Source organism: Prionailurus bengalensis, chromosome D4 (genome assembly GCF_016509475.1).
Source record: "Prionailurus bengalensis isolate Pbe53 chromosome D4, Fcat_Pben_1.1_paternal_pri, whole genome shotgun sequence".
NCBI lineage: Eukaryota > Metazoa > Chordata > Mammalia > Carnivora > Felidae > Prionailurus > Prionailurus bengalensis.
This window is the reverse complement of record NC_057359.1, coordinates 1,151,282-1,171,898: the sequence shown is the minus strand read 5'-3', so window position 1 is coordinate 1,171,898 and position 20,617 is coordinate 1,151,282. Positions and strand designations below refer to the sequence as shown.

The window sequence follows — 20,617 nt, the reverse complement described above, 5'->3', positions numbered from 1 at the left end:
CTGGACTTTCGTTTGTTGGTAGTTTTTTGATTATTAATGTGACTTCATTGTTGGTGATAAGTATGTTCAAATTTTCTATTTCTCCCTAATACAGTTTTGGGAACTTATATCTTTCTAGGAATTTATTCATTTATTCTAGGTTGACCAATTTGTTGGCATATAATTTTTCACAATATTCTCTTATAATCCTTTATGTTTCTGTGGTCTTGGTTGTTATTTCTCATCTCTCTGATTTTGTTTGTGTCCCCTCCTTCTAGGCCCCCTCTCTCTTTTAATGAGTCTGGTTAAAAGTTTATGAATTTGTTAATCTTTTCAAGGAAACACTTCCTAGTTTGTTCTGTGTTTTTTTAGTTTCTATTTCATTTATTTCTTCTCTGATGTTTATATTTCCTTCCTTCTACTGGTTTTGAGTTTTGTCTGTTCTTTTTGCCAGCTCCTTTCAATGTAGGTTAGGTAGTTTGAAAATTTTCTTGCTTCTTGAGGTGGGCCTGTATTACTATAAACTTCTCTCAGAACAGCTTTTGCTACATCCCAAGATTTTTGGACTGTATGTTTTCATTTTCACTTGTCTACATGTATTTTTTAAATTTCCTCTTTGATTTCTTGGTTGACCCATTCATTGTTTAGCACTTTAGCATGTTATTTAATCTCTGTGTATTTGTGTTCTTTCAAGATTTTTTTCTTCTGCTTGATTTCTACTTTCATAGTATTGTAGTAAAAAAAGACACATGTCATGAGTTCAATCTTTTTTAATTGGTTGAGACTTGTTTTGTGGCATAATATGTAATCTATTCTGGAGAATGTTCCATTTGCACTTGTAAAGAACGTGTATTGCAAATATATTTGTTAGATCCATCTGGTTCAATGTGTCATTCAAAGCCACTGATTCCTTGTTTCTTTTCCATTTGCATGATCTCTTCTGTACTATTATTGTATTACTATCAATTACTTCCTTTATGTTTGTTATTAGCTGCTTTATGTATTTGGGTGCTTCCATGTTGTGTGCATAAATATTTATAATTGTTACAGCTTGTTGGATTGCTCTTTTTATGAGTATATGATGTCATTCTTTGTCTCTTGTTAGTGTCATTGTTTTAAAGTGTATTTTGTGGGATAGAAGTATTGCTACCCCGGTTTTCTTCTGACATGCATTTGCATGATAATGCTTTTCCATCCCTTCACTTTTAATCTGCAGGTGTCTTTAGGTGTAAAACGAGACCCTTGTAGGCAGCATATAAGAGACTTTAAAAATTTTTTTTTAATGTTTAGTTTTTTAGAGAAGAGAAAGAGATAGATCATGAGCAGAAAAGGGACAGAGAGAGAGGGAGACACATAATCTGAAGCAGGCTCCCGGCTCTGAGCTGTCAGCACAGAGCCCGATGCAGGGTTCAAACTCATAAACTATAAGATCATGACCTGAGCTGAAGTCAGATGCTTAACCCACTGAACCACCCAGGCACAGCACCGCTCCCCCCCCACCCCCAACGCCACCTTGTAGGCAGCATATAGATGGGTCTTATATCTTTACCCATTCTATGACCTTATGTCTTTTGATTGGAGTGTTTAGTCCATTTACATTCAAAGTAATTAGTGATAGGTATCTACTTACTGCCATTTTGTTTCTTGTTTTATGGTGGTTTTTGTAGTTATTCTCTGTTGCTTTCTTCTCTTGTTGTCTTCTTCTCACGGTTTGCTGGCTTTCTTTAGTGATAGACTTGGATTCCTTTCTCTTTGTTTTTTGCATATCTATTACTGGTTTCTGATTTGTGGTTACCATTAAGTTGATATATAACATCTTCTGCGTATGGCAGTCTGTATTGTTGATGGTCACTTAAGTGTGAACTGATTCTTTACTCCCCCCCCCAACATTTTAGGTATGTGGTGTCATACTTTACATCTTCTTATTTAATGCCTTGATTGACTTTTATAGATATATTTAAGTTTACTGGTTTTGTGCTTCCTAGTTTTCTTCCTCCTACTTACGGTTTTTCCTTTCCACCCAAAGAGTCCCCTTTAATATTTCTAAGGATAAAGAAATGGTTGAAGGGATGGGATGGGGTGAAGTGATGGTTTAGTGATCATGAATTCTTTTGACTTTAGTTTGTCTGGGAAATTATCTCTCCTTTTGTTCTGAATGATAGCCTTCCTGGATAAAGTATTCTTGGCTGCATTTTTTTGTTTGTTTGTTTGTTTGTTTGTTTTCCCCTTCAGCATGCCATTCCCTTCTGGTCTTCAAAGTTTCTGTTGAAAAACCACCTGATAGCCTTATGGGGTTTCCTTTGCTTGTAACCATTTTCTTTTTCTTGCTGCTTTAAAAATTCTCTTTATCACTACTTTTTGTCATTTGAATTTTATGTGTCTTGGTGTGGACCTGCTTGAGTTGATTTTGTTGGGGGCTCTCTGTTCCTCCTGGATCTGGGTTCCTGTTTCCTTCCCCAGATTCAAGATGTCTTCAGTGATTATTTCTTGAGATAGAAAGATTTTCTTCCCCCCTTTCTCTCTTCTTCCTCTGGGATCCCTATAATGGGAATGTTCTTGCACTTCATGGTGTCACTGAGTTCCCTAGTCTATTTTAATTTTTTATTATTCTTTTCCTTTATCCTGTTCAGCTTGATTGTTGTCTACTACTCTGTCCTCTAGGTCACTATTCCATTCTTCTGCTTCCTCAAGTCTACTATTTATTCCCTGTCATGTATTTTTAATTTCAGATATTAAGTTCTTCATCTCTGATTGGTTCTTTTTTTATGTTTTCTGTCTCTTATTTGAGGGTCTCACTGAGGACCTCCACTCTTTTCTCAAGTCCAGGGAGTGTTGTTATGATCTTTACATGCTCTGTCAGGCATATTCTTATCACTGTTTCATTTAGCTCTATTGCTGTGATTTTATCGTTTTCTTTCATTTGGGACATATATCTTTGTCTGCTCATTTTGTCTAAATCTCTGTGCCTGTTTTGATGTGTTAGGAAAGTCAACTGTGTGCCCTGCTGTGGAAAGTAGTGGCCTTATACAAGAAGAAGTCTTGTAGTGCCCTCTGATGAAGTGTTTCCTGTTCACCAGAACCTGCTTTTCAGGGGTGTCTCCTGTGTGTGTTGTGGGCGCCCTACTATTGTGGTTGAACCACTTCTGCCTTCAGACCAGTCATCTGCAGTGGTTCTCTCTACCTGTTTTGGGTAGTGTTTGGTCCCTGGGTTGTTAGTTGGCCAGTCCGGGGCCTCTATGGGCTTGTGTTGAGTCAGACCAGACATTTGCCAGCGTTGCAGTAGCACCAAACTGCAGGGTGCTTTCCCAGTGTTGTTCCCTGAAGAAGCATTTGTTAGTGGGTGGGTGTTGCAGTCAGACCAGTTGTCTGACCCCAGCCCACTGCTGTGGACACAACTGGATTGCTGTGTGTAGTTATTGTCCCATTTCCCGGGCAGGAGTCACTTTGGAGTGATGTTGGCCTCTGTTGGGGCTGCTTGTACACGACCAGGCTTGTAGCACTACTTGGATGGATTCCAGCGAAGGGCATATTGGAGGGCAGGTCCACAGGAGAGTGCCAACATAGTGCATGTGATGCCCTCCTGCTCTACCAGAGCCGATCTTGCTGATTTTTTTTAATTTATAGGTGTTAAGCCCCACTGGTTATAATAACTCATGAAGTTAGGTCCCCTCTGGTCTTCTAAGCCAATGTTGTGGGGACTCATCTTCCTTATGCAGTTCCCCCATGCCTGGGGTGCCTGGTGTGGGGTCTGCTCCTCTCCCCTGCCATAGCATCCCTCCATCCCTTAGACAGTTCCACAGGTCTGTTTGGCTCCCAGCCACTTCTCTGCCCTTCCTCCCCTCCCCTTAATTGTGGCCTCTTCTCTGCATTTAGCTGTAGAGAGTGTGTTCTGCCAGTCTTCAGTTCCTTTTCTGGGTTATTTACACTGATGTGGGTGTTACTTAGGTGTATCCTGGATTAAGGTGAACCTGGGATCCTCCTACTCTACCATCTTTCTTGCAAGTCTAGCTTGGGGTTTTGATGGCGGTTAGGGGGTAGGGTCAGAATGAGGGCTTCCACTCCTGGTATGAATTTCCCACGGTGCCAAGGAGAGAGCACTTGAGCTTCGCATCTGGTGTCCAGATGTGCCCACAATGAAGAGAGTGGGGCTTAAAAGCTGTCAGAAGTCATACACCAAAATGGAGTCAGACTCTATTACAGTGATGTTCTATTGTTTTATCGGTTATTGAAACAGTGTGGATTTGTCTGTTTCTTCTTGCAGTTGTGTTTCCCCCATGTATTTTGAAGCTCTGTTATCAGTAGTATAAACGTTTAGAATTGTAGGTTTTCTTGATAAGTTGACCCCTTTTCATTATGAAATGATCATCTTTGCTTGCATAATAAGCTTTGCTCTGATGTCTGCATTGTTGGATTTTAATAGTCACTTCATCGATTGATATTAAGATGGTATATCCTGGCCACTCCTTTACCCTACCTATATGCCCTTATATTTAAACTAGGATTATTGTATGCAACATGTAGTTGGGATTTTTTAATCCATCTGACAATTTCTTTTTATTAAAGTGATCAGATCCCTTACATACCATTACAAAATGTATGTATAAATATAGTTAGGGTTAGGCCTATCATGTTGCAATTTTATTTTTACCTCATCTGTTCTTTGTTCCCCTTTTCCTCTCTTTTATGGTTCTGTGCGTTTGAGTTCTAAACTAAGAGCTTTGTGGCCCTCAGTGTCGGTGCACTGACCAGCCCTGCCTTGTGTGTTCACCACTGGCTACTGCCCTCCAGTCCATGATGCTGATGCTTTAGGGTTAAGGAGGGATCCTCAGCCCCATCTTCTCAAGAGCTCGTGCGAGCCTACTAAGGGAGCAGTGGGTGATTCCTTTCAGTTTTCTGCCACAAATGTGTCTTGGCACCCCCCCTCATCTGTGTGTGTGTGTGTGTGTGTGTGTGTGTGTGTATTTTTGGTATTTATATAATTTTAGTTTAAAAATATGTGTGCAAGTAGAGACAATAGAGTTTCCATTGTACAAATGGATTCTATATCAAAACAGCTTAATAAGCCATGTGTTGGGGACTGAATGTTTGTTTCCCTAATATTCATATGTTGATGGTCTAATTCCCAGTCGGCTGCATGTGGGATAGGGCCTTTGTAGAAGTAATAATGTCCAGTGCAGCCTTAAGGGTGGGGCCCTGATCTGATAGGATTATGTCATCATTAGGAGAGAGCAGAGTTTACTGTCTTTTCACATGCACACAGAGAGGCCACATGAGCACACAGCAAGAGGGCAGATGCATACATGGCAAGAGAAGAGGCCTCAGGAGAAACCAGTCCTACCCGCACCAGATCTTAGACTCTAGCTTCCAGAACTGGGGGTAATGCATGTTTGTTGTTTAAGCTGCTTCATCTGGTATTCTGTGGTGACAGCCAGAGACACATTGTTTTCCAAAGAAACACATAATAAATCAAGCCTGGGCTCCCAGACTAGAATACAGACTTACTTATGACTTAGGACCATAGCGCTAGAATAGCATAGCCAGGGTTGCTTGGAACCCTGGGGGATGCTTTCTTTTGTCTTGCTGGGTTTTCCCAGGTCTAGAGAACCAGCCAGCTGTTTAATAAGATGCACATTTCAGAGCTTAAGCTAATTTAACCTGGAGCAGATGCACAGAGTGGAGGCATACAGACTGTGGCAGGCACTGCAGGAAAGCAGACTGGGGGTGCTCTCCAGGGCAGAATGAGAATGGGGAGCAGAGCCTGCAGCTCAGCACCTAGCTCTGTGGGAAGAGCTTGGGCAAGCCCGGACCACAGTGCCATCCCCGTCCTAGGAGAGCCTGGGCTGGGCCCTGGGGCTCCATGCAGGTGCTAGACCTGGGGCAGGCCCTTTCCACTCCCCTGAGCAGTGATGAGCAGCCACAGCCACAGGCTTCTGCCCAAAGGACGGTTTGGCTTTGGGCCACAGCTCCTCATTCTCGTTGATGACTGTTCCGGGACACATCTGAGAGGCTTGAAGCTGAGTGTGACGAGTGGGATGCACCCACAATACCCGTCTTGGCGTCTAGTGAGAGGTTCTCAGTGGCCTTGTGACAGAATCCAGTGGTCTGAAGACCTTGGGGGCCAAGAGAGCCAGGAGGGGTCCTGGGGCAGCAGGAGAGTGGGGAGCTCTTGGGACGGTGAGCAGCAGCAGGGGCCACATCTGGGGGCGGCCATCATAGGGATCCGAGATGGGGGACCGGAGCTTACTCTGGGGGTCTAGAGACTCGCTGGGCACGATGGGCCCTGCTGGGGTGGCAGCTTGCTCATCGCCACCACCAGCCCATCCTTTCGCCTGTGCCCATCAACATGGCAATCAAGAGCTGCTTCTAGAGGGCAGTCCCCCTTTGCAGGCAGAACCCCACTTCTCCCAGAGTGGGGGTGGGGCAGACACTGGTCGGAATCACAGAAGGCAGGGGGTGCCGATCAGGAAAAGTGGGTAAGCTCTCAGCTGTGCCGTGGCGTTAACGGGTGTTGCATCCCAAAGTCTCCCTTGCCCCAGAACCAACCCCCCCCCCCAGGAAAAGAATCTGGGTGCTAACTACCCAGAAATCCTGTAAGAACCTCTGGGCCTTCTAGATCCTCATATTCAAGGGTGTCAGGACTGCCTAGGAGTCCCTGCTGGGTCTCCAAACATCAGCCATCTGCCCCCACCATTTTTACTATTAGCACCTGTACTATTACTTGTTTAAAAGGAATGATGTAAATAAACCTTCTGCCTGAAAAGGGAAACTGTGCATTACTACCACCAATAGAAAACTAGTGAAGGCCACAAACAGACGGGGACAAGACAGAGCGAAACACAGGATGTCGTTCCATCTGACTGCACATGTGCCTGCTCTGCTTGATCACAGAGGAGAGTGGGGGACTCAGGCCGAGGCACTCGCTGGGGCGGGGTGAGCTTGACGTGAGAAGTGGCATGCAGAGCTGGCGAGAGTTGGGGTGGACGGTCCCCATGAATGTCCCCAAACCACACCTGCGTGTCCCCTGCAAAGCCTGTGCTGCTTTGCTTTCACCAACCAGTTGGACAGGAGTTGTGTCTCAGAGGCTGGCCTTTTGTCGTGGTGAACATACATCATTGTGACAACTGCAGCGTCATATGCAGTGTCCAGGCTCTCGTGGTGGCATGCCCCAGGTGCTCCTACCCCACACTCACCACCGAAGGGGGCGCCGAGTTGCAGTCCAAGGTTAATGGAAACTGAGTTCCACTTTCCGGTCCTGATGAGTGCGGACCCGAGACGGGCTCCACCTGAGCCCCCTCCCCCCATCCGGGCTGCAGTCCCACCACCGCATGGTTCTCTGTGAGGCCGCTTGCAGGCTTCCCATCTTTCTTGCTCTCATGGACACCCCCCCCCCCCCCGCAGGGGTGCAGCCTTGCCGGGGCCAGCAGGCCTGCCCCTCTCCTCAGTGCCCGTAGCTTGGATGCCCACCCTGTGCCCAGAGGAGGAGTGTCAAACCTCTGAAGATACAGCAGGAGAGCGCCCCACCCCCCCCCCGCCGCCGGTCAGCAAAATGAACGGAGCTGTGTGCACCAAGGCCCCAATCTATGCAGCGGGAGGGCCGTCACCAGAGATGGGCACTGCTGCTCGGCCTCCCGGAGTCTGGTGCCACTCAGTGTGACGAGGAGGCTGCCTCTCTGCCAGGTGGTGGGGGGAGCCTGTCACCTGTGTGGCCTGTCCTGCTGCTGTCCCAACCCAAGGACCCTGGGCTAACAGGTGCACCATAAAGTGCCACGTAAACGCAGACGTTCACTACCACACCAGGAGCCCCTCGGCCAAGGGTGTCCCCAGACCTTGTCTTGCCGCGTGGTCCCAGGAGATTCTCTAGCACCGCTCGCTCTCTCCCCATGTCTCCGGCCAGCGGACAGGAGAGAGCTTGAAAAACCAAAGTCCCTTTTCCCCCAAAATATTCTTTATTCTTGCATTACATTTGTGTTTCCAGTTGTGAATAAAAAATGCTTAGAAAGTGGTTACAAAACAGCGTGAACTGGACACGAGGCGCAGACTCGCCTTCTCCACGTGTGACGACACAGGGCCTGGCGTCGGGGTCGGGCTGGCCTGCCTGGGCTCAGTCGGGCTTCTCACTCTCAGAATCTAGAAAACAAAACCGCCACAGCTGATTACAGGCCCAACTCGGTCACACGAGGCCCTGGAACGTGGAACAGTGTTGCCAGCACAGACCTAGTCCTTGGAGAGCCGGTGGCCCGTGACCCTCACATTGTGCAGGCCCCAGGCAGCCTCTGCCATCTGTCCGGCTTCTGCATGGGGTGACTGCCCAGGACCAGACAGGACTTCCCAGCACCTGCACATCTGCAGCGTCACACTCCTTGGGCACAGTGAGAGAAGCAGCAGCCCTGAGGTGCACTGCTTCTGAAAAGGGGGCTCCTCCCTCCCTCCAAGAGCACGGGCATAAAGCCTGACCGCTTCTCAGCTGGCTGGGGCAAGAGACACCACAGACCTTGAGTGTGTACAGGGCACGTGCAGCACAGACCGCTGAGCATGATGCCATCAGGGGCGGGTTGGCTGCAAATAGCTGCTGAGCGCCACAAGGGGCCCCCAACAAACCTGCACCGGTCCTACGAGCTTCACATCACCTCCCAAGCTTCACATCACCTCCCAAGCCTACGAGCCCAATGCTGATCCAGGAGAGGGTACAGAGGAGCCCACCCCCCCGCCCCCGGTTCTGTCCACGGGGTGAGTCGTGCCAACTTGGCTTTGTGCAACTTTAGCCAACACGGACAGGGGTCAGGTACCACTTAGTTGATAAGACTCACATCCTCCATGGGGTGCAGCCCACTGCATGTCTACATGCAGTTCAAGTCCAGAGTAGTTGAAAGCCGAGCAAACAGGCCTGGAGGCAGCAAAGCTGGGTCCTCAGGTCCCAGGTCCCACCTGGTGAGCACCCTGTGCAGAAGACGGGGGTCCTGCCTAACATCCCACTCTTGCCCCCTGACCCAGCTCAACATCCATCACATGTGGCTCCTGCTAGGAACACAGCACCCACCGTTCAATCCCCAGGCCCCCTCACTGCCACCCCAACCTCCTAGGCCAGGTGTCCATGGCAAGGGTGGAGCTGAGTGTTAAGCTGCACCCGGAAGAGCCTAGGATGCTGGCCGGTTCAGCTTTTATGTGGGCAGAGAGTAAGGAAAAGATGTTGTTCCACACTGTTTTCAAGCAAAAATGTTTATTTTCCTCCTTCATATATACAATCTCTTGGGGATTCCGTGCCACTGACCATCCACGTACAAGGCCAGGACCCCAAATCTCACCTCTGGTGCAGCAGTGGAGAGGGGGGTGCATAGGAGAAAGGCAGCTTCCACCACCCCCAGGACCCAGGCGCACGAGATTCTCCACCAAGGGACTGAGGGGCACATTACAGAGAACAGAAATCTCTTACTACAGCATCGCGCCCTGCGTAATCACCTAAGAAACTCAATTCTAACTGAATTGATGGAATAACACATTTAAAATAATTTAGCCAGGGTTAGTGAGGTCCCAGAGTACAGCAGAACTATATAGTTTTCACAGCTAGGCAGCCCAAGGCAGCTGCCTTCTGATAGGAAGTGAAAAAGATCTTGGCCGTGAGGAGCGGGGACTTCAGCTCCCACGGGGGGCTATTTGGTGCCCATCTGGGAGGAGTCTCACCGAAATCTCCAGAAGGGGAGTACTCACGCCACAGGCAGGGCAACCTGTGTGCACACAGCAGAATGAGACCCAGGCCTCGCTGGAAACGATGGAAAAGGAAGAATAGCTGGCAGGAGGGTCAGCAGAAACCCAGAGCTGAGGGGGCGATGGGGCCTCTGCAGGGTGGATGCCCTGCCTATACCCCACAGGCTTTGGGTCAAGAGGGTGTGGCTGCTCATCTAGCACTTTCCAGCAGGCTATGCACAGCCAAAAGATGCTGCTGCTGTTTCTTACTAAGAGACCTACTGCTGCCAGCAACACTCTGTTCCAGTAACCACATGTCCCTGGGCAGCCTGTCGGCAGCATGCAGAGCCCTGCAGCTGGTGGGCGGGGGTGAGGATAGGGGTGTCCCTCTGTCTGTGATCTGTGACCACAGAAGCCCAGAGAGGCCTCATTTACAACAGAAGTCAGGTTTTAGTTTCAGATTTATAAACCATTATCTCTGCGATTTAAAATGGGAAATAACAATATCAATGCACAAGCCAATTATAAAAATGTAATACACCTTTTCCAACGTACGGTTTTTTTTAAACATTTCTTTCCATCAGGGAACAGAAAAGCTGGAATTCAAGGCACTGTACTTCTGCAGGGAGATTACAATGTTCTAACCATCAGTTCAAGTACAGGAAGTGGGTGCGAAGGCTGCAAGTGTAAACCATGGGAACAGAAGAAGGAACAGGGTCTGCGGCAGTAAAGGAAGCAAGCGTTGCTGCCCACACACTGGCCCCTCACCAGGCACCCATGGGCAGGCGGGGCAGAGGCCAAGCCATAAGCTGGCTCCTCCGGACTGTTCAGTTCAGCGCATTCCAGCGGCCAAGCGGGAAGAGAGAGCTATGTGATTCGCAGTCTGGGACCAGGCGCGCTGACCACAGGTGGCCGCAAGAACACGGGAAGTGCAGGCATGCCTGCTGCACCCAAGCCTAGCCCCCTGGCGGGTCTCTGGCTGCCCACCTGGGCTGCCCAGGGCCCCCAGGACACCGGAGCTGGGAGCAGGATTCCGTAGTGGCCCAGAGGCTGCGCACAGGGCGGGGCTGGTAGGCCAGAAAGGGCAGTACCTGGCATGGGCAGGCCTGGGGTGGTTCCAGGAATGGCCGCGGTGGATAGAGGGCTGGGCGCTGGGGCCAGACATGGTGTCCCCACTGCTGCTCGAGAGGCGTTCATCTACAAGACAAGAAGAGGAAGGTATGTGTGGCTGCCAACAGCTGCCCCTCCCAGGGGTCCCCACAGATTCTCTATCCTCGGCAGAGAGTAGTCTCCAGGACCTGCCATCGGATGCCTTCTAATGGCTGATATCAGAGAGACAGCATGCGGCCAGGAAGCAGCCAGTGCCCTCTCTTGCTTCTTAAGCTGCAGCCTGGCCACCCCTATGCCCCAGCTGTCCTCGCAGAGCAGACCCTGTAGGGCCTGAGTCCTGAGGATGCAGTGGTGAGTGACTGCACACCCAAGGGCCTCCTGTTTGGTCAGGACCTTTATGTAAAGACCACAGCCTGGGAGCCTGTGGCAGGGCAGGCCCTCCACACCCCAGAGGAGAAGCAGCATGAGGATGAGAAAGTGGAGATGGTTGGTGAGATCAGCATGGCCAGGATACAGAAAACAGGCCACAAAGAGATTACAGCCTAACTTCAACTCTCAAGGTGCAGGCAGATCTAATAAAGCAACCAAAGAAAGACAGCACAGCCAAATGGAGCCGGCCCCAGAAATGCAAGGCTGCTGTCCCGGCGGGTGTCAATGCCCCTTGACCCCAATCACACACCGAGGGAGGACCCCGTCTGATGCTCTCCACAGATGCAGGGAGAGTGGCTGAGAAGTTCCATACTCTTTCATGGAAAACACAGCAACCAAGGCTGGAGGCTGCCTCTTCCATCTGTGAGGACCTCTGTGGAATCTGCAGCCAAACCTCCACTGCTTTGAAATGCTAGAAGCACTTCCCCCGCAGCTCGCTCTCCTCCCAGTCCGCACTGTGTGGGAAGTCCCAGCCAAGGCAAGAAAAGGAATAGAGTCATAGACTGGAAAAGAAATGAAACCATCCTCATTTGCAGAGGAAGGACTATGTTTGGAGAAAACCAAAAGCCTGTACAAACTGATTTCTAGAACTAACAAGCAAATGTAACAAGATGGCAGGATACAAGGTACAGAATTCTACATACTAGCAACGAACAACTGGGAAGTGAAATTTAAGAATACAATTTCCATTCACATTCCAAAACATCAGTTACACAGGAATACATTTCACGAAAGATGAAAGATGTGTAACACCTACAAAACTTTGCTGAGAGAAAATTAAAAAGACACAATGACACAGATGCCATGTTCATAGGAATACTTAGGACTGTTAATATGTCAGATTTCACCCAGTTGATCAACAGACTCCATTAAATCTCAATCAAAATCCCAGCAAGCTATTTTATAGGAATAGGCTGCTTCTAAAATGTGTATGAAAGTATTAAGGACCTAGAGAAATCAAATTCTTAAAGACTGATGCTGGAGGTTGTATTGTACTAGACATTAAACTTACCATAAAGCCGCAGTACTTAAGTATACTATCATAAGGATGAAAGAATTGCTCAGTGGGACAAACCCGTGAGTTCAGAAGTGAATCTACACATACACAACCACCTGACCAACATCTGTATGATTCAGTGTGGAAAGGAAGGTGCTACAACAACCAGATATGCACAAAAGGAAAAAACAAAAGACTTGATCCCAACATTAAACCATACACAAAAGTTCATTTGAAGTGGCTTACAGGCCTCAATGCAGCAGCTAAAACTATGAAGGTTCTAGAAAAAAAGACAGGAACATAAGAGAATATCGGGATTTGAAAGAGGCAAAGATTCCTTATATACACACAAAAAATTAAATCATTGTATAAACTGGACCACAACAATATTGAAACTTTTGCCATTTCATGTTCACCATTAAAACAATGAAAAAACAAACCACAGACTGGTATAATGTAGCCATAGTATATAATGAACTCACTATTTAATAATCAAGAGATAATTCAACTTTTCAAAAGTAAAGATCACTGACCAGGTACTTTACAAAAGATGGCCAGTAAGAATATGAAAAGGAGCTCAAAAGCAAATGAAAACAATATAAGAAACCAACTGCTAGGCCTCTGATTCTTTTTACAGGTAAATTTTCAAATAAAACATTCCACACACCTTAAAAAGCCAAAAGACAAAGCAATATAAAGGAAAACTATGTAAAACAGAACTGTAAAATACTATTTGAAAGACAAGATTGAGAATTTTGGCAGAAAGCTGGAAACTTATAAAAAAGAATACAGCAGACTTCCAGGAAAATGTTGGCAGTAGGAGGATCCTAAGCTCACTTCATCCCAGGATACACCTAGATAACATCCACATGGGTGTAAATAACCCAGAAAGTGACCCAAAGACTGGCAGAACAGACTGTCCACAGCAAAATACAGAGAACAGGTCACACTGAAGCAGGTAGTAAGGGTGGAGACATGGTCAAGATCCAGACAGACTCTCAGGACTTTCTGCAGGAGGGAGGGATGCCTCAGGCCTACAGAGGGGAGAGAAAAAGACCCTCACCCCAGGCACAGAGAACCCACATGAAAGTCAGAGGGGCAGAATTACACCAGTCCTTCAAATCAGCAGGGCAGCACACCCGGGACTACAAAAATTGGCCACCTCAGCTGTGGGAAAAACCTGGAGGGTCAGGGGAAACTGACCCCTACTCTTAGCACAACAAATAGCCCTCCTGAGATACAGCATAAAAGCAGTGGTCTGAAAAACGCCTGAGTTCTAGATTTACTTACTAATCTCAGAGTATGTGCTGGAGGGGCAGGGACGTTTGGAAGACTTTTCCAAAAACAAAAGAGCTGGCGGGTGCCATTTCCTCCCCAACCCGCAGCCTAGATACAGACACCCATGGAAACCAGTGCAGCACGAACACTCCACCTAGGTTGCTAAATAGCATGCTCCACCCCTGCACTCTTCTGCAGATACCTGCCTCTGATCCCCTCCTACAGCTGACCTGCACAAACCTTGCTAACACCACACACCCCACCCCACCCCACCCTCGTCCCCATGTTCTCCCACAGACCTGCCCCTCCAGTACACACTTGACCGGAGCTGCTCATAGCAGTGCTACGAGTCTGGCAGTGTGCAGGCAGACCTGATGGGCCAGCACCACTCCAAAGTAACTCCTGCCAAGGGAGAAAGGATGATCACCACATATAGCAGTCCCAACTGTGGTCCCAGCTAGGGGCGGACATCTGGTCTGACTGCAGTCCCTCTCACCAACAAAAGCTTCCCAGGGAACAACACAGGGAAAGCACTCTGCAGTTCGGTGCTACTACATTTCTGGCAAATGCCTGGTGTGATGCATTTCAAGCCCAAGGCTGCCCTGGACTGGCCCACTAACAATACAGGGACCACACTCTGCCCACAACAGGCAAAGAGCCACTGCAGACTACCAGTCTGAAGGAAAAAGCGGTTTAGCCACAACAGTGGGGTACACGCAGCACACACAGGAGACACCCCTGCAGCTCCAGGTTCTGGAGAACAGGGGACACTGCAGTACATGCCACTATAGGACCCTCTTCCTCATAAGGACCACTACCTTAAGCAGGAGATGTAGCTGACTTTCCTAGCACATAGAAGCAGACACAGAGAGACAAAATGAGGAGACAAAGGAATATATCCCAAATGAAAGAACAGGACAAAATTAGAAGACAGCTAATTGAAGTGGTTAAAAGTAATATGCCTGATAGAGAATGTAAAGTAATGATGAAAGAGGTACTCACTGGACTTGAGAAAAGAGTGGAGGACCTCAGTGAGACCCTCAATAAAGAGACAAACATAAAAAAGAACAGAGATGAAGAACTCAATCACTGAAATTAAAAATACACTAGAGTGATAAATAGTGGATTAGAGGAAACAGAACAGAGCAGCAGCCTAGAGGACAGAGGAATGAAAAGCAATCTGGCTGAAAAACTGGAGAGAGAAAAAGAATAATAAAAAATAAATATAGACTTAGGGAACTCAGCAAACCATCAAGTGCAGTAGTATTCACATTACAGGGATCTCAGAAGAAGAAAAGAGAAAAGGGGGCAGAAAAATCTTTCTATCTCAAGAAATAATCACTGAAAATGTCTCAAATCTGGGGAAGGAAAAAGAAATCCATATCCAGGAGGCACAAAGAGCCCCCAACAAAATCAACCCAAGTAGGTCTACACCAAGACACATAAAATTCAAATGGCAAAAAGTAGTGATAAAGAGAATTTTTAAAGCAGCAAAAAAAGAAAATGGTTACATACAAAGGAAACCCCATAAGGTTATCAGCTGGTTTTTCAACAGAAACTTTGAAGGCCAGAAGGGAATGGCATGCTGAAGGGAGGAAAAAAAAAACATGCAGCCAAGAATACTTTACCCAGGAAGGCTATCATTCAGAACAGGAGAGATAATTTCCTAGACAAACTAAAGTCAAAAGAATTCATGACCACTAAACCATCACTTCACCCCATCCCATCCCTTCAACCATTTCTTTATCCTTAGAAATATTAAAGGGGACTCTTTGGGTGGAAAGGAAAAACCATAAGTAGGAGGAAGAAAAATAGGAAACACAAAACCAGTAAACTTAAGTATATCTATAAAAGTCAGTCAAAGGATATATAAGAAGATGTAAAGTATACATACCTAAACGTGGGGGCAGGGGGGAGGGAAGGAGTAAAGAATCAGTTCACACTTAAGTGACCATCAACAATACAGACTGCTATATGCAGAAGATGTTATATACCAACTTAATGGTAACCACAAATCAGAAACCAGTAATAGATATGCAAAAAACAAAGAGAAAGGAATCCAAGTCTATCACTAAAGAAAGCCAGCAAACCGTGAGAAGAAGACAGCAAGAGAAGAAAGCAACAGAGAATAACTACAAAAACAACCATAAAACCAGAAACAGAATGGCAGTAAGTAGATACCTACCACTAATTACTTTGAATGTAAATGGACTAAACACTCCAATCAAAAGACATAAGGTGAAAGAATAGATAAAAATACAAGACCCATCTATATGCTGCCTACAAGGGACTCATTTCACACCTAAAGACACCTGCAGATTAAAAGTGAAGGGATAGAAAAGCATTATTGTGCAAATGCATGTCAAAAGAAAACCGGGGTAGCAATACTTCTATCCAACAAAATACACTTTAAAACAATGACAGTAACAAGAGACAAAGGACATCATATACCCATAAAGAGAGCAATCCAACAAGAAGCTATAACAATTATAAATATTTATGCACACAGCATGGGAACACCCAAATACATAAAGCAGCTAATAACAGACATAAAGGAAGTAATCGATAGTAATACAATAATAGTACAGGACTTTAACACCCTACTAATAACATCACTGAAGAGATCATCCAAAGACAAAACAAACAAAGGAATCAGTGGCTTTGAATGGTATGTTGGACCAGATGGATCTAACAGATATATTCACAGTACACATTTTTACAAGTGCACATGGAACATTCTCCAGAATAGATTACATATTATGCCACAAAACAAGCCTCAACAAGTTCCGGAAGACTGAACTCATGCCATGCATCTATTCTGACTACAATGCTATGAAAGCAGAAATCCAGCAGCAGAGAAAAATCTGGAAAGAACACAAATACACAGACTAAATAGCATGCTACTAAACAATGAGTGGGTCAACCAAGAAATCAAAGAGGAAATTTAAAAAATACATGGAGACAAATGAAAACACAACAGTCCAAAATCTTTGGGATCCAGCAAAAGCTGTTCTAAGAGAGAAGTTTACAGCAATACAGGCCTACCTCAAGAAGCAAGAAAAATCTCAAACAACCTAACCTACATTGAAAGGAGCTGGCAAAAGAACAAACAAAAATTAAAACCAGTAGAAGGAAGGAAATAGTAAATATCAGAGCAGAAATAAATGAAACAAATTAAAAAAACTAAAAACAACAACAAAACAATAGATCAATAAAATCAGGAAGTGGACTCATCAAAAGAGAGGGGGGTGGGGAGGGAAAGTGGGAGAGGACTCAAGTAAAATCAGAAATGAAAGAGGAGAAATAACAACCAACACCACAGAAATAAAAGCATTATAAGAGAATACTGTGAAAAATTATATGACAACAAATTGGATAACCTAGAAGAAATGGATGAATTCCTAGAAAAATATAGGAAATTTGAACAGACTGATCACCAACAATGAAGTCATGTCAATAATCAAAAAACTCCCAACAAACAAAAGTCCAGGAACAGATGGCTTCACAGGTCAATTTAACCAAACATTTAAAGAAAAGTTAATACCCTGTTCTCAAAATTGTCCAAAAATAGAAGAGGAAGCAAAACTTCCAAATTCATTCTACAAGGCCTCTACAAGCATTACCCTGATGCCAAAACCAGATCAAGACATCACAAACAAAGAGAACTACAGGACAATATCTCTTAACAACACGCAAAATCCTCATCAAATACTAGCAAAATGAATCCAAGAATACATTAAAAAATTATGCACCACAATCCAGTGGGATTTATTCCTGGGTTGCAAGGGTGGTTCAGTATTCAGAAATCAATCAACATGATACATCACATCAACAAGAGATAGCATAAAAACCATATGATCATTTCAATAGATGCAGAAAAAGCATGATGAAACTCAACATCTATTCATGAAACAAACTCTCAACAAAGTGGGTTTAGAGCTAACATACCTCAAGATCATAAATGCCATATATGAAAAACCCACACCTAACATCATATTCAATGGGGAAAACTGAGAACTTTTCCCTAAGATCAGGAATAAGACAAGGATGTCCACTCTCACCACTTTTATTCAACATAGTACTGGAGAGGTCCTAGCCACAGTAATCAGACACAAAAGATGACATGATAATATCATGGAAAACCCTAAAGATTTCACCAAAAAAACTGAACTGATAAACTGTTTAAAGTCAAGTTGCAGGATACAAAACCAATATACACAAATCTGTTGCATTTCCAGACACTAATAAGAAGTAGCAAAAAGAGAAATTAAGAAAACACTCCCATTTAGAACTGCACCAAAGAGAGTGAAACACCTAGGGAAAAAAACTAAACCAAGTAGGTTAAAGACCTGTACTCTGAGAACTATAAAATAGTGACGAAAGAAACTGAAGATGACACAAATGGAAAGATATTCTATGTTCATGGACTGGGAGAACAAGTATCATTAAAATGTTCATAGTACCCAAAGCAATCTACACATTTAATGCAATCCTTATGAGAATACCAACAGCATTTTTCACAAAACTAGAACAAGTAATCCTATTGTATGGATTTGTATAGAACCACAAAAGACCCCAAATAGCCAAAGCCATCTTGAAAAAGAAGAACAAAACTAGCAGTAGCACAATTCCAGATTTCAAGATACACCACAAAGCTCTGGCAATCAAAACAGTATTGTACTAGCACAAAAGTATACACATAGGTCAACGGAACAGAAGAGAGAGCCCAGAAATAAACCTACGATTATATAATCAATTAATCTCTGACAAAGGTGGCAAGAATATGCAATGGGGAAAAAGACAATCTCTTCAACAAGTGGTGTTGGGAATGCTGGACAGCTACATGCAAAAGAAAGAATCTGGAACACCTTCTCATATCATACACAAAAATCACTCGAAATGGATGAAAGACCTAAATATGAGACCTGAAACCATAAAAATCCTAGAAGAGAACATAGGCAGGAATGTCTCTGAGATTGGCTATAGCAACATTTTTCCAGATAATGTCTCCTGAGGCGAGGGAAACAAAAAGCAAGATAAACAATTGGTACTACATCAAAATAAAAAGCTTCCTGACAACAAAGGAAACAATCAACATAACTAAAAGGCAACCTAGTAATGGGATAAGATATCTGCAAATGATATATCTGATAATGGGTTAGAATCCAAAATATAGGAAGAAGTTACACAACACCAAAAAAATAATCTAATTAAAAATAGGTAGAATACGCTAACAGACATTTCTCCAAAGAACACATACAGATGGCCAATAGACATATGAGAAGATGATGTTTAACATCACTAATCATTAGGAAGATGCAAATCAATGACATACCACCTCACACGTGTCAGAATGACTAAAATCAAAAACACAAGAAACAAGTGTTGGTGAGGATGTGGAGAAAAAGGAACCCTCATGCAGTGTTGGTGGAAATACAAACTGGTGCAGCCACTATGGCAACAGTATGGAAATTCCTCAAAAAATTAAAAATCGAATTTCCCTACAATCCAGGAATTCCACTACTGGGTATTTACCCAAAGAATATGAAAACTAATTCAAAAATATATATGCACCCCTATGTTTATTGCAGCATCATTTAAAATAGACAAATTGTGGAAGCATCCCAAGTGTCCACTGATAGATGAATGGATAAAGACTAGGTGGTAGGGGCTCCTGGGTGGCTCAGTTGATTGAGTCTTGACTTCGGCTCAGGTCATGATCTCGTGGTTTACAGGTTTGAGCCCCGCATCAGGCTCTGTGCTGACAGCTCAGAGCCTGGAGCCTGCTTCGGATTCTGTGTCTCCCTCTCTCTCTGCCCCTCCCACCTCACGCTTTCTCGCTCTCTCTCTCCCCTTCAAAAATAAATATCAAAAAAAATTTTTTTAAAAAGACTAGGTGGTAGATACATACAATGGAATATTAATCAGCCTAAAAAAGAATGAAATCTTGCCTTTTGCAACAACATGGATGGGTCAGAGAGGGTATAATGCTAAGTGAAATAAGTCAGAGAAAGACAAATCCCATATGATTTCACTTATATATGGAATTTTAAAAACAAAACAAAGAGACAAAAAACCTGACTCTTGACTGAGAACTAATGGTTACTAGAGTGAGGTGGCTGGGGGGGATGGGTGACATAGGTGAGGGGATTACGAGAACACTTATGATGAACACTAAGAAATGTACAGAATTTGTGAATCAATATATTGTACCCCTGAAGCTAACATAATACTGTATGTTAACTATACTGTAATTTTTTTAAAGGGTATAGCAGATGTGGATGGTGATTTTCAACTTAAATAATACATTTAAAACTCAATGAATAAGATTAAAAGCAGTATAGACACAGAGACAAATACGGTGAACTAAAAGATGTGAAGAAGGGGTACCTGGCTGGCTCAGGGGGTTAAGCATCCGACTCTTGATTTCGGCTCAGGTCATCATCTCACTGTTTGTGATACTGAGCCCCATATTGGGCTCTGTGTTGACAGTGCAGAGTCCACTTGGGATTCTCTCTCCCTCTTTCTGCCCCTCCCCCACTCATATTTTCTCTCTCTCTCAAAAAACATTAAAAAAATAAAAGATCTGAAGAAGATACCCAAACTAAACTATGAAGGGACAAAAGATTAGAAAACATGTAAGAGGGACACCTGGGTGGCACAGTCAGTTAAGCAATCCAACTTCAGCTCAGGTCACGATCTCACAGGTCGTGAGTTGGAGCCCCATGTTGAGCTCTCTGCTGTCATTGCAGAGCCTTCTGATCCTCTCTGTCTCTCTCTTTCTCTGCCTCCCCTGTTTTCTCATTAAAAGAAACAACAACATTAAAAGAACAGCACATTAATTTTCACATTAAAAGAAACAACAACATGTAAGGGACCAAGGACAGAGTAATATGGACTGGAATATCAGCAGAATAAGAGGGAGAGGAGAGTGGGTCAGCAGTATGGGAAGATATAATGGTGGAAAAACATCCATATTTGATTGAGAAATGAAACTGTGGAGTCAAGGAGCCCTTTGAAGTCTAAGCAGAATAAAAATGTATATTCTTAGGCATTTCATAATAAATATTCTAATTAAATGAAATGTATTAGAAGCCAGAAGAAAAAGAATTATCTTCAAAGTAACAACAGACTGGCAGCTCA

The 20,617-nt window shown here is 44.6% G+C and overlaps 1 protein-coding gene across 1 annotated transcript in view; it reads right to left on the bottom strand.

Annotated features, from left to right (window-relative positions):
• Positions 1–7,906: 7,906 nt before the first annotated feature.
• WNK2 (WNK lysine deficient protein kinase 2) overlaps positions 7,907–20,617 on the bottom strand; it is a 132,458-nt gene continuing 119,747 nt past the window's right edge. Inside the window, 3 exon segments of the mRNA XM_043566746.1 lie at positions 7,907–8,106; positions 9,282–9,373; positions 10,752–10,857. Of these exon segments, the coding sequence (XP_043422681.1) occupies positions 7,972–8,106; positions 9,282–9,373; positions 10,752–10,857 (333 nt within the window). The 3' untranslated portion in view covers positions 7,907–7,971.